Source organism: Vanacampus margaritifer, chromosome 11, assembly GCF_051991255.1.
Source record: "Vanacampus margaritifer isolate UIUO_Vmar chromosome 11, RoL_Vmar_1.0, whole genome shotgun sequence".
NCBI lineage: Eukaryota > Metazoa > Chordata > Actinopteri > Syngnathiformes > Syngnathidae > Vanacampus > Vanacampus margaritifer.
The window spans coordinates 12,930,339-12,954,912 of NC_135442.1; the positions used below are offsets into that span (position 1 = coordinate 12,930,339).

The 24,574-nt window shown below is 38.0% G+C and overlaps 4 protein-coding genes across 5 annotated transcripts; 2 read left to right on the forward strand and 2 right to left on the reverse strand.

Moving 5' to 3' along the window:
• Positions 1–5,869, forward strand: LOC144060968 (cell surface glycoprotein CD200 receptor 1-A). 2 transcript variants are annotated; one of them, XM_077580953.1, is made up of 6 exons: positions 1–178; positions 1,476–1,781; positions 3,517–3,783; positions 5,162–5,261; positions 5,426–5,468; positions 5,591–5,869. In XM_077580953.1, exons 1-6 carry the CDS (start codon positions 109–111, stop codon positions 5,660–5,662), a joined length of 858 nt encoding a protein of 285 aa, XP_077437079.1. In that variant the 5' UTR covers positions 1–108; the 3' UTR covers positions 5,663–5,869. The 2 variants fall into 2 exon arrangements, with proteins under 2 accessions (XP_077437079.1, XP_077437080.1); XM_077580954.1 differs by having other exon boundaries at positions 1,500–1,781.
• A 1,593-nt stretch (positions 5,870–7,462) lies between these two features.
• LOC144060575 (OX-2 membrane glycoprotein) lies at positions 7,463–16,754 on the reverse strand. Its single transcript, XM_077580252.1, has 7 exons — positions 16,622–16,754; positions 16,265–16,377; positions 15,642–15,962; positions 12,970–13,302; positions 9,366–9,650; positions 9,143–9,244; positions 7,463–8,993 (listed from the first exon to the last, which is right to left on the reverse strand). The coding sequence occupies exons 2-7, from the start codon at positions 16,341–16,343 to the stop codon at positions 8,980–8,982; spliced, it is 1,134 nt and encodes a 377-aa protein (XP_077436378.1). The 5' UTR covers positions 16,344–16,377; positions 16,622–16,754; the 3' UTR covers positions 7,463–8,979.
• Positions 16,755–17,177: 423 nt separating this feature from the next.
• LOC144060437 (dynein regulatory complex subunit 2-like) lies at positions 17,178–19,257 on the reverse strand. The gene has a single exon (XM_077579986.1). The coding sequence runs from the start codon at positions 19,255–19,257 to the stop codon at positions 17,914–17,916; it is 1,344 nt and encodes a 447-aa protein (XP_077436112.1). The 3' UTR covers positions 17,178–17,913.
• Positions 19,258–20,164: 907 nt separating this feature from the next.
• On the forward strand, positions 20,165–24,556 carry LOC144060872 (Golgi pH regulator). The gene is made up of 14 exons (XM_077580775.1): positions 20,165–20,411; positions 20,737–20,796; positions 20,869–20,972; positions 21,115–21,221; positions 21,306–21,407; positions 21,477–21,597; positions 22,266–22,346; positions 22,436–22,545; positions 22,625–22,713; positions 22,893–22,985; positions 23,059–23,154; positions 23,697–23,786; positions 23,908–23,973; positions 24,039–24,556. The coding sequence occupies exons 1-14, from the start codon at positions 20,370–20,372 to the stop codon at positions 24,243–24,245; spliced, it is 1,368 nt and encodes a 455-aa protein (XP_077436901.1). The 5' UTR covers positions 20,165–20,369; the 3' UTR covers positions 24,246–24,556.
• Positions 24,557–24,574: the final 18 nt, after the last annotated feature.

The following is a 24,574-nucleotide window of genomic DNA, read 5'->3' on the forward strand; positions in this document are numbered from 1 at the left end:
CATGCGCCTTGTAAATGTGCTCCGTGGATTGGAGAAGCTGTGTCACTTTTTAACCGGTAGTTGGTTCACTCTAGACAAGATGGTTTAAAGTCGTGTGGATAGCTGAAGATGAGGGAGCCGGTTGGGTTTTTTGCTGTCATTCACTTGTTGCTGTGCCAAGCATGGACTCAGGACTCGGGTCTGTAATGTAGTTATAATCTGTATTTACATGATAGTCATAATAGTCATCTGTTATTGACATAGTCAATAAGAGTTATTAATTTAAAAAATACACATTATTATTATTATTATTATTTCATATTTCTAGTATTTGGTTGTGTTTGTATAGTTAATCAAAAATGCATTTTTTTTAACTTCAAGGTTAATAAGTTCATTTTATTTTTACACTACCACAGATGTATTCATATCAATAGGAATATCATATTTTTTATGTTCATTATTTATTATTAATTGACTTAACTTCATGGTTTGTATCATGAGTAGGAAGCAGTACCCAATTTCAGGGACGTGGCGAGGCGAGGCAGGCTTACAATCAAAGACTATTTGATTCCAAAAAATGTAAAACAAAAGAAAACAAGGGACTATGGGACGATCAAAAACTAAATTAAAGTCCAAAGATACAATTCAGTCCCCAAGCGTGACAACTGACAGGAATTACAAACAAAAGCAACAATCCAAATAAATACAAATAAACTGACGAGACATTGAGAAACACCTGGACAAAGACATGAGTGGTTGACAGAGTTGATTGGTAGACACAAGGGACCAGTTTGACGAACAGGTGAACACTAAACCCTAACGAGACAGAAAAGAGACAAACCACAAGAAAGCATGACAGTGAAAGTCCAAATACAGATTATGATGTAATAGTTCAGTTTAGAGGTTTTATTATTTTAAATAACATCAGAGAGGTATAGTTTATGGTTTATTTTATTGTTATGTTTTATATTTCATGTGTTTATTTACAATTGTGATTTTTAAAAAATATTTATTATATGTTATTTGTTAGAAATGTAGTTGTTTACCAATATTAGTATTATTTATTGACACCTTTTTTTTACTGTTCCAATTTTATTTGATCAACATTTATTTTTGCATGGTCGGAGAGGTATTAATTAAATGCATGTTTATTATAGTTAGTGTATAAATTGTTATAGTGTAATAGATGGGTTGTGTTGTTACAGATATAATGTAGTTATGAGTCAGAATGTTTACAGCCAGTGGAAAGAAAATTGAAGGCGGTGTTGGCAACTGATGCTGCACCCCCCCCCCCCCCCCACACACACACACACACTTTTTTTTATGAATCAGCAAGCAACGAGCGCTAGACAGACTTTCAATGAAGTCATTCTTTCCACTTGCCCTAAAATTAAGTACACACGCACAAGCCAATGACATCCAGTACAGAGAGTTGTATCGAAAGTTCAACCTTAGCAAAGATAATAATGATGACTTGTTCTGATTTTTTTTGACAGTTGTCCACTTCGGTTTCAACATAGGCAGCGAGATCAAGCTGAACTGCAGCCACGCGTCGAGAAATCTGATTTTTGTCATCTGGAATGTGGAGCTGGTGGGACGCAAACCGTGTCAGTTGGGCAGCAGCTTGATGGAGGGCAAAGAGTTAGACACCTGCGCCGACGGCAAGTCCCTGCGCAACACCTCCGAGTCCCCCTTCTACCTGCACATCGCCAACTTCTCCGAGCGTGACGTGGGCTTGTACAAGTGCGAAACGGCTTTCACTGGAGGAACCCACAGCTGTAACTTCAGCGTGTCCATCACAGGTGAAACATAGGCACACTTTAAGATTGGGAAATTTGCATGTGAATTGTGAACACTTGGGAAAAAAAATGTTTCCAGAAAAAAGTGGTAATATTGTGGAACACCTTAATTTTAACTACCCAAAGTCAGTCACCTTTTATTCTCAAGAAAAAAGGTTTAAAGTTGTAGTTTCAATAAAAACTAATGATTTATTGTTCAAGTAGGGGCCCTATTTATATGAATCGGCTTTGTTGAATGTGGGAAACCTCTAAAACATGCAGGACTCAGGCCGTCGAGGACCGGACTTTGAGACCACTGGGTAAAGTTAGCAGCTGTAAAATGCGCACTTGGAGATCTTCAATCACAAATTGTTTACCTGTGTGTGACTTGCTATTAAAAAAATGCTTGAAAAGATGATGATAATTACATCAATGAATTGATTTCTACAATGATTCAGTAGATGTGTTTGTCATTTTTATTAATGAATAAAATATGATGACATCCACGACACATCAACAGAGCTCAGAATCTGTGCCTGCGCCTCGATCAAATCCACCAAAAGCCCGTTACACCACCTGCGCCATAACTTAGACTTGCTTTTATCTTGTCTAATGTCTAGTTAACTTTCTCTCACCACAGCGCAGTCTTCCAAATTCCCAAACATGCTAAACTAGACTTGCCCAGGCACGAAAATAAAGATGCACCAGTTTTTATGCTGAGTGCATGTCTATGAAATGTGTCTACAAAAATAGAATAAAGTTTAAATAATGCCAAATTTTAGCAGGAATATTGCAAAAAACATTTTTGGAGGAAAAAAAAAAGAAGTCAGAATTGTGCACTAAAAAAATAGCAAGTGGATTATAATGATGAAAAAGTTGTAGCACATGAAAAATGTCTGCTTTTTAATATAAATATTACCTGAAAAGTTGCATTTTTTGCATATTTTCAAGAAAACAGGTGTAAAATGTCAAAGTTGTGATTTTACTAAAATAAATTCCAAGCAAAATGTTTCAAAAAGTCTTAAAAGGTCATTTTCAAAAGAAAAGTTGTAATTGTATATTTAAAAAAAATACCCAATAATAATAATATTAAGTTGTAATCGACCAATTAAAAAAGTCCTATTTTTTTATAGAAACAGTTCTGAATATTTTTTAATTTTTTGAAAAAAAAGTTGTATTTTTTAGGTTAAAAAATATGTACAATAAAAGCAAAAGCTGAAATTGATGAAAAATATATTTTGTGAAAAAAACATTTTATTTTATTTTTTACAAAGTTGTAATATGCAAAAAAAACATCATTATTTCGTACAAATAAAACTGTAAATTCAGGGAAAAAAATATATTTTTGTAATAGTAAAACTTTATTCTTCAAGTTTTTGTATTTGCTGCCTTTGTACGTTTTATTTTTTTGGTGTGTTAATTGTTGGAACCTTTTCATATAATTTTTTTTTTTTTTTTATGAACTTCAAATGGAAATTAGCTTGGCGCAAGCATATCTTATTCTGATATTTTTACAGTATTCTAACTTTATTTTTCACCAGCTGTACTTTTAGAAGTGCCAGATTTAAAAATAAGAAAAAACAGCATGTTTTTGTTGTGTATTTTGTATTTTTTTAAATTCCAATTTCAGAGATGCAGACAACACTTTGATGGCATTGCCCCTCTCACTCCCTCCCAACCTGTGTAAGAGCCCCTGCTCAACAAGTTACAACCATCAGTATTTGTCTGCAGTATTCTTCTGCTCTGTTGTGTTTTTCAGTTCCTCCCCGTATCTCTTCCTGGTTGGAGTCGGGGGACAACAACAGCACAGTGGCCGTGTGCATGGCCGAGGGTGGAAAGCCGGCCGCCCGCATTACTTGGCGCCACGCCGGGAATGTGTCGGCCGAAGAGACGCAGCGTATTTCCGCCGGATTGTTCTCCGTAGAAAGCCGCCTGAAACTACCTGAGAGTGCGAAGAATGTAACCTGCATCATCAAGCATCAGTTCTGGCAAGGAGAGAAGATGTTGGTACCAAAGCACCCAAAAGGTTTGCCTGCCACAGACCTTTGCTTCTTCATTTATTTTCAAACATTATTTTGTCACATGAGTTAGCCTCTTAAATTCATAAATTCATCCTGTCATAAGATTCTATATAAGCACCGAGGTTATTAACTCATTCACTGCCATTAACGCTTATAGACGTCAAAAAATCATTTCTATTACTTTTGTTAACATTTGAATGAAAACCTATTTTTTTTTTATTGTACATTTAGAAAAGATATAAAATTAGTGATTAATCGTGAGTTAACTATTGAAATCATGCGATTAATTAGGAGTAAAAATGTTAATCGCCTGATGCCCCTAATTTTTAATATTCATCTCGTCAGGCATTTCAAATTTTTAATTGTAATTAATCGCATGACTTCACCAGTTAACTCACAATTAATCACAAATGTTATATATGTTCTAAATGTACATTTTCATACTCTTGTTAACAAAAGTGGAAAAAAAATGTTAAACTAATAGAAATAGTTCAAATGAAGTTTTGACGTTTATAGCCGTCAATGGCAGTAAATGAGTTAAAGTTCATGAAAGATAACAAAATAATACTAAAATTAAAAGTTCATTGAAAAATATATATTTTGGTGTTACTGTACAGCCGTGCAAAAAAAGGACGATCAAATTGTAATTTACTTAACTTGAGTACACAATACTTAGTGACCTTCTTTTTAAAAAGTTGGACTTAACAAACACTCCAAATATAAAACTAATGCTAAAACAATTTAAAAAATAAACTAAAACAAAGCAATTTGGAATGATAAAAACAAGCCTGTTCTAAAAACTAATTTAAACTAACTGAATTTAAAAAAACAAAATAAAAGCTCATTATGATTAAAAATCTCAAACTATTACGTTGTACAACGGTGATCAGCACAAGCTATCCCAACCTTATCTGAGGAGGAATTTGTATCCGAGCCACTGAGAACTAGAGTTGGCTAATGTCATTTGTAAGAGAAAAGGCAGACAGATCAAAACTGGATTAAATGGAGATTTCAGCTGAAAGAATGCTTAACCTAGCATGAAAACATCCCAGTAAAGACTTGAAATATTGATAAAAGACTCAGACAGTAAGTAATGCCTTAGCCAAAATCGTGTCAAAATCAGATTAAAAACATAATTTCTGTGTTTAATTTTTGTTTTTTAGTATCCAAAAACAAACTAGAGTTAGCCCATTTTCATTCTTCGTTGCTCATTTGAACATGCTCAAGGCAAATTCAAAAGGCTGTCAAACATGCCAATTAAAATGACTCCATAACGGTGCTTATTAATGAACTTTACAGATTGACATCCTTTTGATTATACATACAAAGTAATATGCCCTTTTGAAAATACTACTGTCTGTTTGCTTTTCTTTTACTCCTCAGGTCTTCCCTATGCCATGGTGTGCATTCTTATAGTTGTGTCAGTCTTAATGGTACTTGCTGCATTCTCATTTTTTATATACGAGAAGCAAATCATGATCAGGTGAGAATATTTTTATTTCTTATTTGATTGATCTCATTTGATCAATTTTTACATTATATTTATTTGACCTATTTTATTTCATGTACTTCATGTATTTTTTTTAATCTTCTTTATTTGGACTAGATTGTTCCTTAAATGTTAAACAGTTTTGTTTCCTTTCCCAGAAATTGTCTGCTCGCCGACCGCTCGCCCCCCAAATCTAAGCCTGTAGGTGTTTTTTTTTTTTTTCCATTGTTTGCTTCTCTTAACATTCAGTTTCTTTTCCTTTTTCGGGCACGCTTTTATGTTTCTATAATGACACCACTCTTTTTGTGTGGCTTTTTTTTCAGACGGAGGATGTAGAGGAAGTGGAGCCTTATGCCAGCTACGTTCAACGTGTCAACTCCATCTATAACTCATGATACGCACACACACACACACACAAATGTACGTTTCCATACACCTCAGGTTGGTTGAGAACACTAAAATATTGGAAGTATATTAGTATACATACTGTATTAGTATACGACATGTACTTTCTGCAGAAATGTGACACATATTTACGCATCTGCTTTTCATTGAGTGTTATCATCAGTGCCTTTATTAATAAATGTTTTCTTTTTAATCAACTCTTGATTTAATGTCAAGCAATTTGAAGCTTATTTGCCAATATTTTTTTATCTTGTATATCATCCAGTTATCAGGAGGTACATTGGCTACGCTATGTACCTACACTGAAACGTCTGTTAATAAAAATATAACTTCAGTGACTTTCCGTACACCATGTATAGGTTTGAGCAGGTGTACCTAATGTTTTGGCCACTATAACTGTCTGCACAATATGTCTTATACTGCCATGAATGCACAAAGTATTCCAGTTAATATGACTGCATTGTGACATTATATTACAAACAAAAAAGTGATTTTTGTCACAAGATGCTGTTATCAGCATGCTTCATGTAACTTCCTGTTTTTTGGACGCATCAAGTGCAAAGTCACAGTCTGTATATGTGAAAAATCATCATCATCATATCCACTTTCCTTTTGACTCATCAGCGATTGTCTTCCTTGGTAAAAAGAAAAAAATCTTGAGGTAAACAGCAGTCAACGATGCCTTTGTGACAAGGAAACGATCACAGTGCACTTTCCACTATCTATCTATCTATCTATCTATCTATCTATCTATCTATCTATCTATCTATCTATCTATCTATCTATCTATCTATCTATCTATCTATCTATCTATCTATCTATCTATCTATCTATCTATCTATCTATCTGTCTGTCTGTCTATCTATCTATCTATCTTATCTATCTATCTATCTATCTATCTATCTATCTATCTATCTATCTATCTATCTATCTATCTATCTATCTGTCTGTCTATCTATCTATCTATCTATCTATCTATCTATCTATCTATCTATCTATCTATCTATCTTTCTATCCATCCATCTATCCATCTATCCATCTATCTATCTCCGCTAGCTACCAGCTATCCACCAGAGGGCGCTGTTGAAAAAGCACAGCATGAAAAGACAAGGGCAGGCATACAGCATGAAGCAATTATAACACACATTGTCCCCATTCGGTCTTATGAGTGATTGAGGACAAAGGATAAGTGAGGACAAAGCATACAAATGTGCACACATCACAATCGCGTGGACATCTCAAAGGCAGACAAAAATGCATTCCATCAGTGCAGCAGTGTACCAGTGTTTGAAGTGAGCATTAGAGAAAGCGTCATCAATGTACATGAAAGCTCACATATGTCAAACGTGTGGGAGGTTATCAAGTGGTTACACACTGACTCAATGTAGCTTAATGCTAACCACACTAACCCTGAAGCTAAACCTCTAACACCAAACCATGCCTTGGCTATGTTTACACCATTGATCACGGAAGCTCTGTTTGCCTAAAATGTAGTGGGATATTATCCACCCCCCCGTATTAAAGTCTCACAGTTTCCTTACAATTTAACACGGTAAACGTCCTGTCACGGTTTTTCGACAAATGAAACATGGATGCCGAGCTGATCATGTTTGTGACCCAGGAAAAGTTGAATAAAGCCTCCCTTTGGGGTCAGGCTCCAGAGTCAATACATGTTTTATAATATTAGTTTTGTGTCAACAAAACTTCTCTCATACACGTTCAACCTTATAGTCCCAAATGCATCACTGGGCCCCGTTTTAACCACACCCAAAGAATCTGGAAAACTGAAATGGTGGAAAACAGTTTATTGCTCTATGTATACAACTTTATACTACATTGCACGTTTCCAGCAATTATCTTCAAGCGTGTAGTGTATGTACAAAAAAAAAAAAGAGTAAAAAAAACAAGACAAGGTCTTTAAGTGTTATAAACTGGTATGCCACAGGCGGCATTGTGTATATGTATACATATATATATTTGGGCGGTTTAAAAATCTATGGCACCTATGGCAATCACGGGTGTAGAAAACATAAAACTGGAAGAAAAAAATGTGAACTTTCCGAATAAGAAAGTTGCATCCAGAATCAATCATCCACTTGGCTCAGAATGAAAGAAGCTGACATCTTTAGCACTTCACAATGGATTTTTTTTTTCTCAAAGGTATCCAGCGTAAGGGGCAAAAAGCTGAACTCAAACTCGATTAAGCTAGAAAGATATATATTTTTTAAAATATTTTTTATTAACCTAGACTTTGCATCACCTTCAGTAACAATGTACATTATCATGATTTTGTCTTTATGTGGATTACAAGCGCTATTTGTAGATTTACATGGCGTCATTCTAATGAATAACAGTGCTAGTCAGTTTTGTGCTGTATAAACACCCTTTATAGACAAGAGCATCTCCAAGTATACATTTGAATTGATTTCTTATGCAATTTACAAGGCTACTTGAATGGGACCTAAATAGTTCACACTTAAGGTTTCATACAATAAAACAAAAGAGAGCACATAATAGTAATATAACAATAATAAATATGTTTTAATGCTAATTTCTCATCAAATACTTCTTAATAATACTTAAAACATTTTGTTTAGTTAACTGTTGATTCTGTGTTTGAAAGAAAACAATACACTCTAAAAAAAAGAAAAGAAAAAAAGAGTAATATTTACTTTAAAAAACCTAGTAATGTTTTTTCCATTCAGAAAAGTAATTTTTACAAGAAGGGTTTTAAGTACATTTTACCAGTTCATTAAAAAAAAGAAAAGGTACACAAGGGTTGCAGAACAAACCCACAACCTTTAGGTTGGGAGATGGCCGCTCTACCACCTGAGCCATGCCGCTCCTGGAGTGTGTTAGTATATTGGTGGTGTCAGGCAAAATCCTTGTACCTCCAAGCAGTTTTTGGTCTCATTTTGGACGTACCAGCAATGCAGTTTAGTGGGAGACAGCTGCGTGGCATGACTCAGGTGGTAGAGTGGCTGTCTTCCAAGCTGAAGGTTATGAGTTTGTTCCTCAATATTTGAGTTAGTTAAAATATATACTGGTAAAATGTACTCAGTAAACATTATTCTTTTATTCCTTTTCTTTTTTTCCGCCTATTTTTATTTATTTTTTACAGTGTAGTGTGTATCCAAGTGAGCAAAATGTTTTGCTTTGAACCTTTATACAGGAGTCAGACGCATAAAGATGAATGTCATAAGGTTGTCGGTCCTAAAAAGGGATAGTGATTGACATCCTGTGGAGGTGTGAATGTCGGCCCTCGATGCTGAGATGATAGAAATGCTGTGAGGCGGCGCTCAAGTCATCAGCTGTCATCAGCTGCAACAAATATGAACAGAGGCAACATAAGCTCAAAGGAATGCCACAAATGCATCCGTTTGTCAGTTTGAATTCAAACCAGGTGGCGCATTCAATAAGTGGTTAGCACATCTGATATGGCTGTAAAAGCAACGACTAAACAGGCTCACCTTCTTTGCGCAGGAAGCACTTCCAGAGACAGAAGCAGAGGGCAAACACCAGCAGAGCTGCCACTGTGGTCACCGAGATGAGGATGGCCAGGGCCGTCCCGACTACGAGGACAAAACACACATTTTAGCTTATCAAATCACATCTTGCTCTGCTCTGCAGCTAACTAATAACAAGTAACAAAAGTGTCGTGATGCATTTAACAGGAGAACATTTCAGGCTGACTTTTGGTGTTCATGGACACGGCGATGGGGGCCTCCAGGCCCTTGTGATGCACCAGACACTTGACGGACACGTCTTTGAGCAGCCCGGAGCGCAGGATCAGCGTGCTGATCACCAGCGTGGTGCCGTCGTCCCGCGGCAGCAGCGTGGTGACGGGCGGGCCCACGGTGCGGTTGTCCCGCTCCACGTTCCACACCATCTCCACGGGGGGCCGGGACACGGCGCTGCAGTTGGCCTCGATCAGGCCGGCCGACGTGCTCTTGTAGCTCACCTGAGGTTTGGGCAGCGCTGGTACAAACACAAGGAGAAGGGAACAATAGGATGAATAACAAATTACATTTATAAAAGTACAAAAACTATTATCCCAGAAAAAAATGTCATATGTTTTATTTTGAATGTATTTGTTTTGGTACTACTGTTCAGCCGAAAAGAAGAAAGAACAAAAAAACAGTTGGTTTAAAAATAACCCAACTTGCCTTAAAAAGGGACCGACCCACTTTTCAACTTTCTTTCAATTAGATTCAAAATTGGGTCATCGTGCATAAAACAACCCCCAAAATTGGGTTGTAATTTTTTTCCTTTACTTTTTCACCAAAATTGCGACATTTTTAGACCACTCCACAAATAAATCATATGTATATGAAATCTAAAACTAATGCTGAATCTAATAAAAACTATTTTAAAAAAGCATTGTCAAAAGAAAAAAAAAAATAGAAGTAGAAACTAATCAAAACTAACTGAATTTAAAAAACAAAAGTCAAAACGAAGTAAAAACTTAAAACTTATAAATTTTGTTTAATCTGTAAAACACAAAAATATAAAATTTGCTGTGCGGCTCTTCTTCGCTTTTCCAACACACAACTCTCTTTGGAGCCTCTCGTAAGACTGAGAACGTTGCCCTCTGCTGGACGGAGTTTAACATTGCACCCTTTTGCACCATCATCCCCCACCCCCCAAATTCATTATGTTATTTTAACTTTTTTTTATTTTTTATTATTATTTGTTGTGATGTTGAGTAAAAATAGTTTAAACATCATCTTTTTCATTCTTGATCTGTATCTTAGCAGGTGTAAATAATGTAGTGGAAATAAAGTGCATGCAAAATGAACCCGGAGAAAAAGAAACAAGCTCCCACAGCAGGTTCAGATATGTGAATTCCAGAAAATCCATACGAAAATCTCTGTCTGTTTTCAATTTGCTGTTCTGAGCTAGGAATGGTCGACTGGAACATTTGTGTTGGCAGCAACGCATTATTTGGCCACAGTTATTTGGACATTGTGAGGCTGGCCCGGGTTTCACTGAAAAGTTCATTTTTTTGTAATGTTCTGCTTAGTGCTACCATGTTGTACCAATAACCATACAAAAGCAAGTGTTGCCATTAATAACAGGATAATCACTATGGGCAGCATGCATTGTACAGTATGAGGTCTGACATTATCTATAGCAGCACTTGAAGAGAGGGAGGATGTCATGGAGGAGAACAATCCAAATGCTAATGGTGATCGACAAATAGAAACACCTACTGTATTGTACTGCAGTCTTTCAAACAAAAGCACATGTGTTTATGGAAATAGAGAGCGGGGGAGTGGGAACCAGAGAGCCAAGCAGAGACAAAAGCATACAGGGCGACCACTGTGTGCTGACAACACTGACAACAGTCATGCATCAGGATCTCATCCACACCATTTGCTCCGCAGCGCTACGATTCTTTACAAAATGCGGCAGGAAGACGAGATCAACATTCCTTCTTTAAGTCCCAGACATGTTCCTGAGAAGTCAGAGGGGAGTTTTGTCTTGTATGCCCCCCCCCCCCCCAACCCGCCCCCACACACACACAAAGCAGAGAATGAATATGGAAACCACGGTAATGTTAGCATGTGGTTATTTTTGTACTGCTAACTGTTTAGCCACTCTCACTATGTTAGAAAATTGTATCCTCTTCCACACATTTACCACAAAATAAATACACACGTGCTAAGCTAACATGCTAAGTATCCTCAAACATAACAATAGCTTCTTTCTATTGGTATTTCTTTCAATGTTGGCTTTAGCGTTTTCTATTTATTTTTATTGAAATAGATAATACTTGACTAGAAATGGGGAAAAAAATGCTAACACTAGCTTAGCGTATTATTTTTTGTTTAATGTTTGTGTAAAAGAGGCTAACATTTGAGGATGCGCAGCTAGAAATGAGGACATAAATGCACATACAGAACTAATGCTAATGCTTAACATCTGTGTCATGTATTTTTTTTACTGCAAACATTAGCTTAGACAAATTATTATTTTTTTGAGTTACACATAACATTTCAGGATATACGTATAGCCTGAAAAGACTAAATAAACACAGGAGCATACCCTAGCTTAGCATGTGAGTTATTCTCTATTTTTTTGCATGGTATCTTTGTAAAATTCTATTATATTTGAGGATACACAGGTAAAAATAAAAAACAAACAAAAACAAAAAACCCACAGGCTCACGTTTAACTTAGCAAATTAAGTACCCAACGAGCCATTTTGGCTTTCTACCACAAGAAGAAGAAAAAAGACGAGAGAGTGCTAAAAACAAATACAACAAAATAACAGCTAATTAGAATATGTATTTTACCTGGTTAACATGATTTTTGCTCCTGAATCTCAACGTACAGTGTCAGCATATCGGGGCTGTAGGATGTCGCTTTCATTTTTACACACGTGATCGATGTTTGTTTTTAATGTACTTCATGTGAAGCTTAGCATTAAACATTCTGAATTCTTCAGAAACCTTTATATGCTTGGGTTTAGCTATTGTTTTACTACCACAGGCTGCAGACCCCTTGTTTAGCATTTGTTTGTTTTTTTGGTCGCAAAAGATAGCTTAGCATTTGTGTATATATGCTTTAGCATGTGTGATATTTTTTTTAATGTAATCCCTGTATATAAGATGATATTGTAACATTTGAGGATACGCAGCTTGAAATGACAAAATTAAACACATACACCAATGTTAGCTTACCGTGCTAATGTTAGCTTAGCATGCTAATATTAGCTTAGCATGTGTGATATTTTTTTATGTAATCCCTGTATATAAGATGATATTGTAACATTTGAGGATACGCAGCTTGAAATGACAAAATTAAACACATACACCAATGTTAGCTTAGCATGCTAATATTAGTTAAGCATGTGTGATATTTTTTTTATGTAATCCCTGTACATAAGATATTGTAACATTTGAGGATATGCAGCTTGAAATGACAAAATTAAACACACACACCAATGTTAGCTTAGCATGCTAATATTAGCTTAGCATGTGTGTGTTTTTTTTACAGGATCTGTGTAAAAGAGGCTATTGTAGCATTTGATACAACTAGCGATGACAAAACAAACATTTCAAATGCGAACATTAGCTTTGCTGCAAAGCTAATGTTAGCATTTGTGTGTGTTTTTTTTCCCATCTGTCTATGCCAGTGATGTATAGTACTATTAAATGCTCTTCTACCAGACGAAGGTACATATATAACCTGTGTATCCACTTTTTTGACTAGCAGTGTGTTATGAGATTTTTCTCATGTAAAATATGTGCTTTGGCTCAATGAATGTTGGCAAACTGACTCTGCATGCTCACCATATGTGGAGAGGCACACAGTGGAGCTCTTTGGCCCGTCCGCATGCGTGCTGTACAGACAGGTGTAGCAGCCCTCATCCTGGATGGCCACAGGCTGGATGGTGAGCGTGCTGTCCGACAGGGAAGCGCTGAGCCACACCCTCCCCTGGTACGCGGACTCGATCATGGGGTCGCCCCTCTTGGCGTAGGAGGCCACTTCCGAGGATAGGCCCACCGGGGTCTTGGCGTACCGCCAGCTGACTTGCTGGACCTTCTCGGGCAGGCCGTAAGAGCACGACAGGGTTGCCTTCTTCCCGCTAACTGCTGTCTTGTTGCTGTCTGCTGTCACTGATGCTGAGAAGGGAACACACATACGAGGTCAATAAATAGACAGCGGGGAACTCCAGCTCACTTTGATTTTATTTATTGTACTAAATAAATGGTTTGAGAATGAATTATTATTTTCTTATTAAAATAAACTATTTTACATGCACACTTGTTTTTAGTCTTTTTTTTAACCTCATTTGCAACTTAAGTTGACCCACTTATTTGTGTTTTAAAAAGCCTATGTTATATGTGGTCCTCGAGCAAAAACATTTGGCTACACCTGCTCTTAAGGATTAACTCCACACTCAAGTAGGTAAATCACATTTCCAATGGAGAAACGGGTTTCAAAATGAGAACAACTTGTAAGTCAACCCGTGCCAAGGAACAGAGCACCGTGTCAGCTGTGAAGCATCAATTCCACAAACACACATTTTATCACATTTGCACACCGTTATCCTGTTTTTGTTATTTTGCCTCCGCCCTGACCCTTTGCACTCCTTTAACCTGACTATTTATTTATTCCCATCCTTTTTAAATTATTTTGCCATGTCTACCGTCCAAGGTCGTGCTCTTGGGACATTCTTTCCGGGAGCGGTTGAAGCGCAAATATTCTGAAAATATGAGCCTAATACAGCAAGAAAATGAGCCACAGCTGTTTCTGCTTAGTGGCGTGAGCCCCTTTCTGTATTTTATGAACATACCTGGCTGGGCCTCAGCATGCTTGTCCAGCTCTCGAAATGAAGAACATTTTCATCTAGAGGCCCCAAAGAGTTTGGGCATACAGGTACGAGTCACATGATACGCGTGCGATATGACTCCAGACGACTCCATCCATATACATTTTTTTTTTAATCATTTGCCACACTTTTTTTGTCTTTGATGCCCTCTCATCGGATCTGTTGTTTTGATTCTATCCTTACTTAAAATAAAGAAAGGGATGAGGAGCACATTTTAGTCAGCTTTTCTTGGGCCAGTCTGAAGCTTTTTCATACTCAAAGGAATGTGCTTTCACTACCCATGAGGCCTTGCAGCAGACATTATATGAGAAGCGTGGAGCGAAAACGCCTTTGAAATTGATGATCTCAACTGATCCTTTCCTGTCACCATGCTCGTAACTCATTCGGACCTCAAAGAGAGACTTCTTGCATGTGTTCTTGACTTAAACTGCAGGAGTGCACTTGATTTCTGGCTTTAATCAATGTATAATGATTGTCTCTTTGATTTAAAAAAACAAACACACTGTAAGATTCATTCCGGTGAGATCACGACACTGCCGACAAGGAATGAGGGGCAGTGGTGCAACGTGTTGTGCCATCTTCATTGTCAAAATGTTATGTCTAATAATGCAGTCAACTACGGAAGCGTATTGCATTCACTTGAAGAAAAAAAACCCCTCCAGTTTTTATTACTAATTGTTTGGGGGAGCTTTGTTTTTGTGAGTATTTTTTTTCAGTTTTTCTGAATATTTTTTTCAGTTTTACTGAATTTTTTTTCTGTCAAAAAAATTCATAAAAACAGGAGCAAAAATTATTCATTAAAACAGGGGGAAAATTATTTTAAAAAAATGGAAAAAAAATTCAAAAAAACAAAAAAAATGATATTCCGAAAAACAGAGCTTGTGTTCTGTTTTTCTGAGTAATTTTTTTATTTTACCGCTGAACTCCAAGTGACTTACCTCCATACCGCATACCTCCATATGCAATAAGATGGTCATGTTTACTTACTGGCTCTCAATAAAGGAATGAATGTTTATACTGTATTGTGGTTTGTTCTCTAATCTCTGAGGGAAATCCTCTCATAAATATTCAGAAAAACAGAAGAAAAAAATATTCAGAAAAACAGAAAAATTATTATTTTATAAAACAGGGAACAAATACTCAGAAAAACAACAATTCAGACAAACAACAAACAAATATTCAGAAAAACAGAGGATTTTTTTAAACAGAAAAAAATACTTTAAAAAACAGGGGAAAAAATATTCAATAAAACTTTTTAAGACTTTTTTTTTTCAAGTGAATGCAATACGCTTCCGTAGTCAACAACTATGATAACAGTAACGTTATTTAAATCAACACGCACCAACATCACCATACGTGTCGCTTTATAACAGTGGCCACTGGCCAGGCACAGACCGGTACTGGGCCGTAGCGGGCCGCACGCACAGTTAAAACTACTTTTATAGAACATTTTATTTTGAAAAGTGACCATATACTCCCTAATTCAACTGTCTATGATGGACTCTTGACGCATGTCTGTCAAGATGCTAATTATCTTGGTCGCTAACACTAATATTAAATACACAAACAAGCAAAATGTGTAAATAAATAAATAGACATACCACAATTCAACTGATATACTTTACTCACCAGTGACAGTCAGGCAGGTGCGTCCTTGTTTGGCACCAGCTTGGACCAGGTCAAAGATGCACGTGTAGCATCCTTCGTCCCGGAAGCTCACTCTCTGGATGGTGACGGACGAGGTGTCCTTCGAGGAAGGGTTGAGCTCCACGTGCTGCTGCCCGCTCACACTGTCCCTGTTGCCCGGCTGGTAGCTGAGCAATGTCTGGTTGTTCACGTCCAGCCATCGCACCTGCCGCACGGAGTCGCCTCTGTCCTTCAAGAGGGCGCACGTCAAAGTGAACGGCTTGCCCACGCCGGCCTGCACATGCTCCGGTGCTGTTACCTTGCCTTGGACACATTCCATATAAATGTGCATATCAAAAAATGAATTCGAATATTGTGAGATAACTTAAATTTGTCAGTGGTTAATTAAACATGTAAAATTCATGTCACACAGATTCACTACGCACTGAGCAAAAGCTTTGAAAGTATATTTCAACAATTTACCAAAATAAAAATTCTTCGTTGTGGCATCCTAAAAAGTATTTTTCTTTATTCATGTTCACAATTCACTACAAACAAATTCAACCATTCATATTTCGAAAAATGTTTTTATTTAGATAGTTAGTTTTAACATGATGGATATTTACCCTGTAGTTTTGTCACCAGCAGAAGGAGCAAACACACCTGCAGACTTTTCCTACAGGAGGCCGGGATCATCTTCATCATTGCTCATTTAACAGGGAAGACGAAGATCTGACAGCTGTGACATAAACTTTACATTAGATTGTGATGGTGATTGTAAACTATCATAATGATACAGAATAGCTACATAAATATGCTATAATAGTCCATTTTGCCAAGAATTAAATGCTTCTGTTTTTCAGTATCACAATTCTTTTGGTTGCAAAAACATCTCAAAACCCACAACAACGCTGTACATAATAAAACTATATATACAATGGACTTGTCTGGAGTAGGATAAAAAACAACAACAAGACACTCACCTCTTCGTGTGTCCTAACAACCCTTGAGGATGTTCGACCTCAGCAACATGTCAGATGCAGTTCCTAACATCACACAAAAGTCGAACAAAGATTCTTTTGCTTCGACGTGACTGTTTCCAATTGTGAGCACAAATGTTCAGCAGCAGGCTGAAGCTCAAGATTGGACCCACACAGAGGGGAGAAATGAGAGGAGAGAGAGAGAGAGAGAGCCGCTAGTGGGTTTCGTTAGGTTGGACTCACAGCGGCCTCTAGCGAACGAGGCATTATTGTTGTACAGGTCATTTCAAGTCTTTCTTTCGCGCCTAACATACGTACGAAAAGACTTCGTTTATTAATACAAAGTAATGAGAGGCAGGAAAAACGATCTTTGATTCTATGTACTTGATTTAAAAAAAAATGTTAATGTGTGGTTGAAAAGAGAACGCTCCCATTCTTTGCAATAGCGACAGTATGAAGACAGGTTTATTGACAGGTTACTTCATGTTACAACATCTATCGAGAAAACGATTAGTGGGATTCTAAGCTGCAAGTACAAATGACAAGATTTTGTGAGGCTGAGCTTTATTGTAAGTTAAATACATGTATTATATAAATACAATATGATATGTGTAAACAGAAATGAAGCCTAAACATCGGCATCATCTTTGGTACCTCTCGAAGACATTTTGTGCCAAAGACAAGAAGTGTTTTCACTACTGTTTTGCTGATTGCAGAAGTTGGTTGGGCAAATATTGTACAGGATTAAACTCTGTAGAAAGATTTGTTTTATTAAAACAAAGCAGCGTGGGGTAAAAAGCTACCATATGTTGCAACGTCAGTTTAATAATAATGTCAGATAATGAATAATTAATGTGATAACGTCATTATTTCTCATGAACAGTTAACAGATTTAAAAATTCATTTTCCACCTGCTGTCAACTGAAGACGACATGACCCGAGGTAATCGTGGCTCAATTTGCTGACCACCCAGAAAACAGGTGATCCGTGATTGGTCGTGATTGGTCCTCAGCACAGGTGATGTCATCTTAATTCGGAAATATGTGTTTTTAAAGGTATTGTAAATGAAAAATAATGGAGTTTTTAAATGAATTCTGGACAAAATATGAACTTTTTGCTGCTGAAAATGGCTAAATGAGTCAAGTAATAAGTGCCATAAATCTATCTATCAAGTATTTAAATACTATTTCTATGTAGCCGGTTTCACTTATTGTGAGGGTGGTCTGGAACGAAACCCCGTGATGCATGTGGGTTCAGTGTAAATATTTTTGTCCCACCCTTTGTGTCCCTTATCTTCAGTCATTGATGGAGAGTAGTCTGATGGCTTCCACTCCCTCAATAACACATTGCACTTGCCTGGCGTCATCCTTCTCCATGACAGGGGCCATCTTGACCAGAAGGGGATTGTAAGGTCCGTTGTGGGTGTCCGTGTTAATAGTCTTGGCTTCGACTCGCTGCCGCGTAAGCAGCTGCAGCTGCTGGTTCTCCCGACACAAGTTTCTGTTGCGGCGCTTCAAGGCTTCCTGGTGGAGCTGTGCGCAGTTGTAGCGCGTCATCAGCTCGGGGAACTCGTAGATTGGCGACGGCTCCACCGCGGGCATCTCTGACTCCAGCGTGAATTCATCGGCGGTCACCTGCTCCTCCTTCTGCTGATCTTCTAAATGGCGACACATCTCGGCCACCTTCAGGAGCCGGGCACCCTTGGCGATAAGCAACCTCAGGCTGTTGGCGGCGGCGTTGCTGTGCACGCTCACCTCGTTGATCATCACCTGGATGGGCACGCGGTTGCGAGCCATCTGGCTGAGGAGCATGTGGATTTTGGCCTTAGCGGCGTTCCGTGCCGCCGTCAGCTTGGCCGTCATGGCGGAATTGCTCTTCTCAGTGGCCTCCAGTCGGGACTGCTGCTCGATGATTGTGTTGTAGAGCGCCACGCCCTTCTTGGATGTGACCACGGAGACTTGCTTCTTGGCCTCCATGCGCTCCACGTTCTCCATCTCGTGGAGGTAGCGCTTCTCAGCCTTCTGATTCTTGAGGACCTTCACGTTCTGGTCCAAGAAGCATTCCTCCACCTCGAAGGCCTTCCTTTTCTCATACACCGAGTGGGCCTCCATGGGCTCGCTGTACAGCATGTGGATGGTCGCCAAGGCCTGCTGGTGGTGATGTTCCAGGTGGATCAGCGTGTCCTCGAAACCCACGCGTGACTTCAAAAAATAGGTCACCATTCTTTCACTCAGCACTTCCATCCTGTGGCCTAAGTTGTCCTGACCCATGTCCCACTGCTCCTCCAGGAATTTAAGGCGCTTTTCCTGCATGGTACGCAGACGCTCGACGTGCTCGCGGTGCATGCGCCACACCTGCGCCGAGAGACGCTCGCCGTCCTGCACGCAGCACGCAAACCTCTCCATGGCGTGGGTCAGGTCCTGATCCTGCCGCTCAAAAGTGCGCCGGAGTGCCACTATGTCTTCCTTGAGCTGCTCACAACGGTTGCCGCGCAGGCCGACGCGATAGATGTCCTTCAGCGTTATGGAGTTTGACACCGTGTAGGCGTCCTCCTTCTTCAGCTTTTCCCTCATGATATGTGGCCTCAGGGTGGGGTCATCCTTTGCCCCTTTGCCCTTCTTTCCCTTCTTCTTGGGCATCTTGATTTTCTGTTGTTGTCTAACAATTTGAACCAGCAGTGAAAATGTGTTGCTCCAAATGTCTGGACTTGCACTGAAATTGGCTGCTGCACAGATGACATCACTCCCTGTCATTTATTGTGATGTATTAGAGGGAAAGGGAGGTCTTTGGCCCAATGATGCGACATTGTCATGATGATGTTATGTTATGCCCTCTTTTTTCTATCCTTAATAACTTAAAAGCACACGAGTACAAATGATTATGGCATACTTAAAGATACTTTAGAGATTTTAATGAACCTAACACGAATGTCTTTGGAATGTGGGAAGCCACTGCACTTTGCTGATTATAGTTTATTTATTTTATTTTATTTTTTTAATATATTTTACAAATAATTGAAAAAAATAAATAAACAAGTTAAACTTGAATCAAATGTTGCTTGATTGTTTTTTTTAATCCAGTCAAAGTTTTTATTTGTATGCATTTATTGTTTAAACTTTTATTGTTATTTATTTTTTTGTAAATAAAAATGTATTACATGACATGACCGAAGAGATCATGATTTATGTGTGACGTTGCGTGTCAGCGGTACGTCAAAGCCATTGGCCACAATTTAATTTTATTTTTTTTAAACAAAATATGTTCAAATCAAACACAATTTCATTACAGCGTTGCAGCTAAATCAACTCCTAATAACAAGAGCTTCACGAAGTAACACGAGTTGTACCGATCCATTATGGCTGCCCTACACACGCATCAAATAAGTACTGTAGCAACAAGCTCATATGGTATTTTACGTCAACGTATATAAATACATATTTTCAAAACAATGTATATTGTTACATACCAATAAAAATATGAAAACATGAGGATATCAAAATAAATGGAAATTTACGTCATAGATGAGCGACGGAAGTCTACCGCAGAGCTGTCACGATGACGCAGTTTATAGACGACCCTTGTAACTTGACGTGCTAACAACATCTCGTCCATTATGAGTAAAATAAATGTTTATCGTTCAAGGATAGTTATTGCTTTTTATGCCAGCTTGATCTAAAAAGCGTCTCCCACTCCTCTTCAGATGTACATCGATTATTTGGTGGATTGACGGCCGTTGGATAGACGTAACGTCATGTCGTTTTTGGTGGATTCCGTGATCATGTTCACGTCTCAGGTACCGTCAAATGACAACAGTATTTTATTTTTATGGATTTCGTCGATTAATGAAAGATATTATTTATAACTTATTTTCCTCCCACTCTTTGTGTGACTTTATTGTAACAGGTTACGTGACTCGGTCAAATAACATGTAGTAAAAAGTCAATCGAAATAAAACATATCTGTATTTAAATATTTGCGTTTAATGTGCTCTATAATATTAAATCATGAAGCAAAAACATTCATGTTTGGTTTTTAAATTATTATTATTATTCTTTAAAAAAATAATTTTCAATTAAACTTGGATATACTACACAACTTTATTTTGTATCTTATTGAAGGTGCTGTTTTTTGGGTTTGGCTGGCTATTCTTCATGCGACAGCTTTTCAAAGACTATGAGGTACATTAAAAGTCTTGGTTACAGTATGTAGACAATTTGTTACTATTAAATTGTGTTTGCGTGCATTGGCAGGTGCGTCGGTATGTGGTGCAGGTGGTCTTCTCTATCACGTTTGCTTTTTCATGTACCATGTTTGAACTCATCATTTTTGAGATTCTGGGTGCCTTAAGTAGTAGGTAAGAACGTTATGTTTTCATTTTATGTCCATAAATTTTCTGCAGCGCTTGTCTTCATTAGACAGACTTGCTAGTGAGCTGGAGTCTAATGCGTGAGGCAGGGTACATACTGGACTGTTCGACGTTGTTTCTGCTCTTCAAGTTCCAGATACTTCCACTGGAAGCTGAATCTCTACGTGATTCTGCTGGTCCTCATCTTTGTGGTGCCTTTCTACATTGGCTACTTTGTGGTTAGCAACATCCGCCTGTGTGAGTGCATTCGCCAAAACTGTTTGATTGATGTGGCACACACACACACACTGTATGCAGCACAAAATGTTGTTTGCGTTGCAGTGCACAGACAGAGATTGCTGTTTGCGTGCATGGTGTGGTTTACCTTCATGTATTTCTTCTGGAAGCTGGGCGACCCTTTTCCAATCCTCAGTCCAAAACACGGTGAGTCAGCATGCCATCACCTGACAGTAACAAAGTATATATGTAATTGTGTTGTTATATGTTGTTTAGGCATTCTGTCCATTGAGCAGCTCATCAGTCGTGTTGGTGTGATCGGAGTCACCCTAATGGCTCTCTTGTCAGGCTTTGGTGCCGTCAACTGTCCCTACACGTATATGTCCTATTTCCTCAGGTAGGTCTTAGCTGTAGAGACACTCTGATACATCTGATGTTATTTTTTGTCCCTGTTTTTTATTGTATTATTTGTCATGTATATATTCATTAGTAATTAATACAGGCCTACAGATAATTTTATTATGATTTTTCTCCCAACCATTTAGTTAGGTTCTGTTTTTAAATGTATTAAATAGATGAGGTATTACAGGGATACACATGACATGGTTTCTTTCTCCCAGTGCTTTCTAATCCTGGTGCACTCACTTTCCACGTCGCCGAACAAAAGCTATATGTCAACCAAAAAATCTATTAAGAAATATCAAAATTGTAGCAGAATATGTATGTCCATGAATCAGTCCCTGGCGGAAAAAACAAGTTGGGACTACACTGTAAAAATGGTAAGTGATATTTACTTGAAAAAGCCTAGTAAAGTTTGACACAATCAAAAATTCTAAGTAAATTTTACAAGGAGTTTAACTAGAATTTCTGATGTGAAAAATCTTTTCTAGATTTTTTTTCAAGTAAATATCAATCCCCATTTTTTTTCAGTGTATTGAGTTAGAGGATTTCAGTATTTGTATTGTTTCTTATTTTAAATGATATGATTTATTTTATTTTAATTCATATTCTTTTCAAAAAAACAGCAACATCATTTATTTAAGCATTAATTGCTGTAAATTACAGGAATGTGACAGACAGTGACATTCTCGCTTTGGAGAGGCGGCTGCTTCAAACTATGGACATGATTGTCAGCAAGAAAAAACGGTAAGGCCTAGTAAGAAATATGAATCTTTTATTCATTTTTTATTCTGAAAAAAAAAAATGCTTATGACATAAATAAACTTGATGCGCAGCATCGCCATGACGCGAAGGCAGATGTACCAACGCGGAGAAGACCAGAACAAGCAGACGGGATTGTGGGGCATGATCAAGAGCGTCACCTCAACACAAACAGCCAGCGAAAGTATCCTCCATTTGAAATACTTGATGACAAAATGGCTTCCGGACAGTGTGACTTACACGTTTGCTATTCTTCCACACAGACCTATCTCTCATCCAGCAGGAGGTAGACGCTCTGGAGGAGCTCAGTCGACAGCTTTTTCTCGAGACTGTGGACCTGCAAGCCACCAAGGTACGACGCACACGCGCGGATATATTATGATTAGAATATTTCATGCACAATATTCTGCAATCTTCCCATCTAGGGCTGCAGCTGTTGAATATAGACTTCTACAGAATATCATATTGATAAATTGGATGAATATTGATTTTTGTATTAATAAACAAAATCCTATCTCTCAATCTTTCTAGGAGCGCATCGAGTACTCCAAGACATTCCAGGGGAAATACTTCAACTTCCTTGGCTACTTCTTTTCCATCTATTGTGTGTGGAAAATCTTTATGGTGAGCACATACATGCAGATTTGTAATAATATTTTAAAATGTGTTGTTCAAAATGGTTGTCCATCCACCGTAGGCCACCATCAACATTGTGTTTGATCGAGTGGGAAAGACGGATCCAGTGACCAGGGGCATTGAAATAACAGTCAATTACTTGGGCATCCAGTTTGACGTAAGACCTCAATTTTCACTCTTATGTGACATGACTACCCCCTTGTGGACAAATGCACACATGGTCGTTACAATGAGGTGAAAATGGAAGAAAATGTGACGCTTCCGTTCATCTAGAAAAACTTTATTCATTCATTCGAATTCATCCCAAATGTGATTTCCGGACAGCTTTTTCCACTGCGCTGTGCAATGGAAACAGAAAAAGGCATTTCTGCAAAGCCCCAATTCCAGATCCCCAAATTTCACACTATTCTTTTCATACACCATGTACGAATGAAATATCTTTAGTGACTGAAGAATTAAAGTTTTCCCTTCTCTGCCTTTTTATTCAGAATGTTAAAATTTTAACCACAATTAAAGCCTTAAATTTGTAAAAAAACAAACAAACAGACAATTTAAGGATCACCTCACATTTAGCACATTTTTAACAGTGCCAAATTGCAGATGTATGTGCATATTGGAGAGCATGAGAAAATCCTGTCATCATCTCTGACGACGCATTTGTAGTTTTTAATACCAAATATGGTTATGTTCCACTCTCAGGTGAAGTTTTGGTCCCAGCACATTTCCTTCATCTTGGTCGGAATCATCATTGTTACGTCCATACGTGGTTTACTCATCACCCTCACAAAGGTACAAAGTGACACATTTGGGTTAAATTGTGTTGGCAAATGGAATATGGCCCCTGAAGGACTTTGTAAAAATAAATGATAATAATAATAAATAAAATGGCCACTTTATTTCTTCATTGTAGTTCTTCTACGCTATATCGAGCAGCAAATCTTCCAACGTCATTGTGCTGGTCCTTGCTCAGATCATGGTGAGTTTCTTTGACTTGTCTAAAAGAGCACAGCAGTGATCTAATGTGTGTGTGTGTGTGTCAAGGGCATGTACTTTGTGTCGTCGGTGTTGCTAATGCGCATGAGCATGCCGCTGGAGTACCGCTCCATCGTGACGGAGGTTCTGGGAGAGCTGCAGTTCAACTTCTACCACCGCTGGTTCGACGTCATCTTCCTGGTCAGCGCCCTGTCCAGCATCCTCTTCCTCTACCTGGCCCACAAGCAAGCGCCCGAGAAACACATGTCACTGTGACCCGACCCGCCCCGCCCCGCCCCGCCACCATCTTCTTTTGTATCATTGCGATGGTTCCAACCGCCATGTTCCTGAATCAGGAATTATGAAAAGCGGACCTTTAAACACAAAGTGCGGAATAAAAGGATTGTATTTGTTCTTTGTTAAATTGTATTATTTTTTTGTGCTACTTTTTATTCTTTTTTTTGTTGTCTTAAGACACTGGAGCTGCTTTTTTTTTTTTTTTAAATGTCACTTTGTTTATGACTTTCTTTTATTTCACCATGCATTTCTAAAGCATTCAATAAAAGCAGCGGCCTTTGTGAAAAGGACAGTTATTGTTTTCTCAT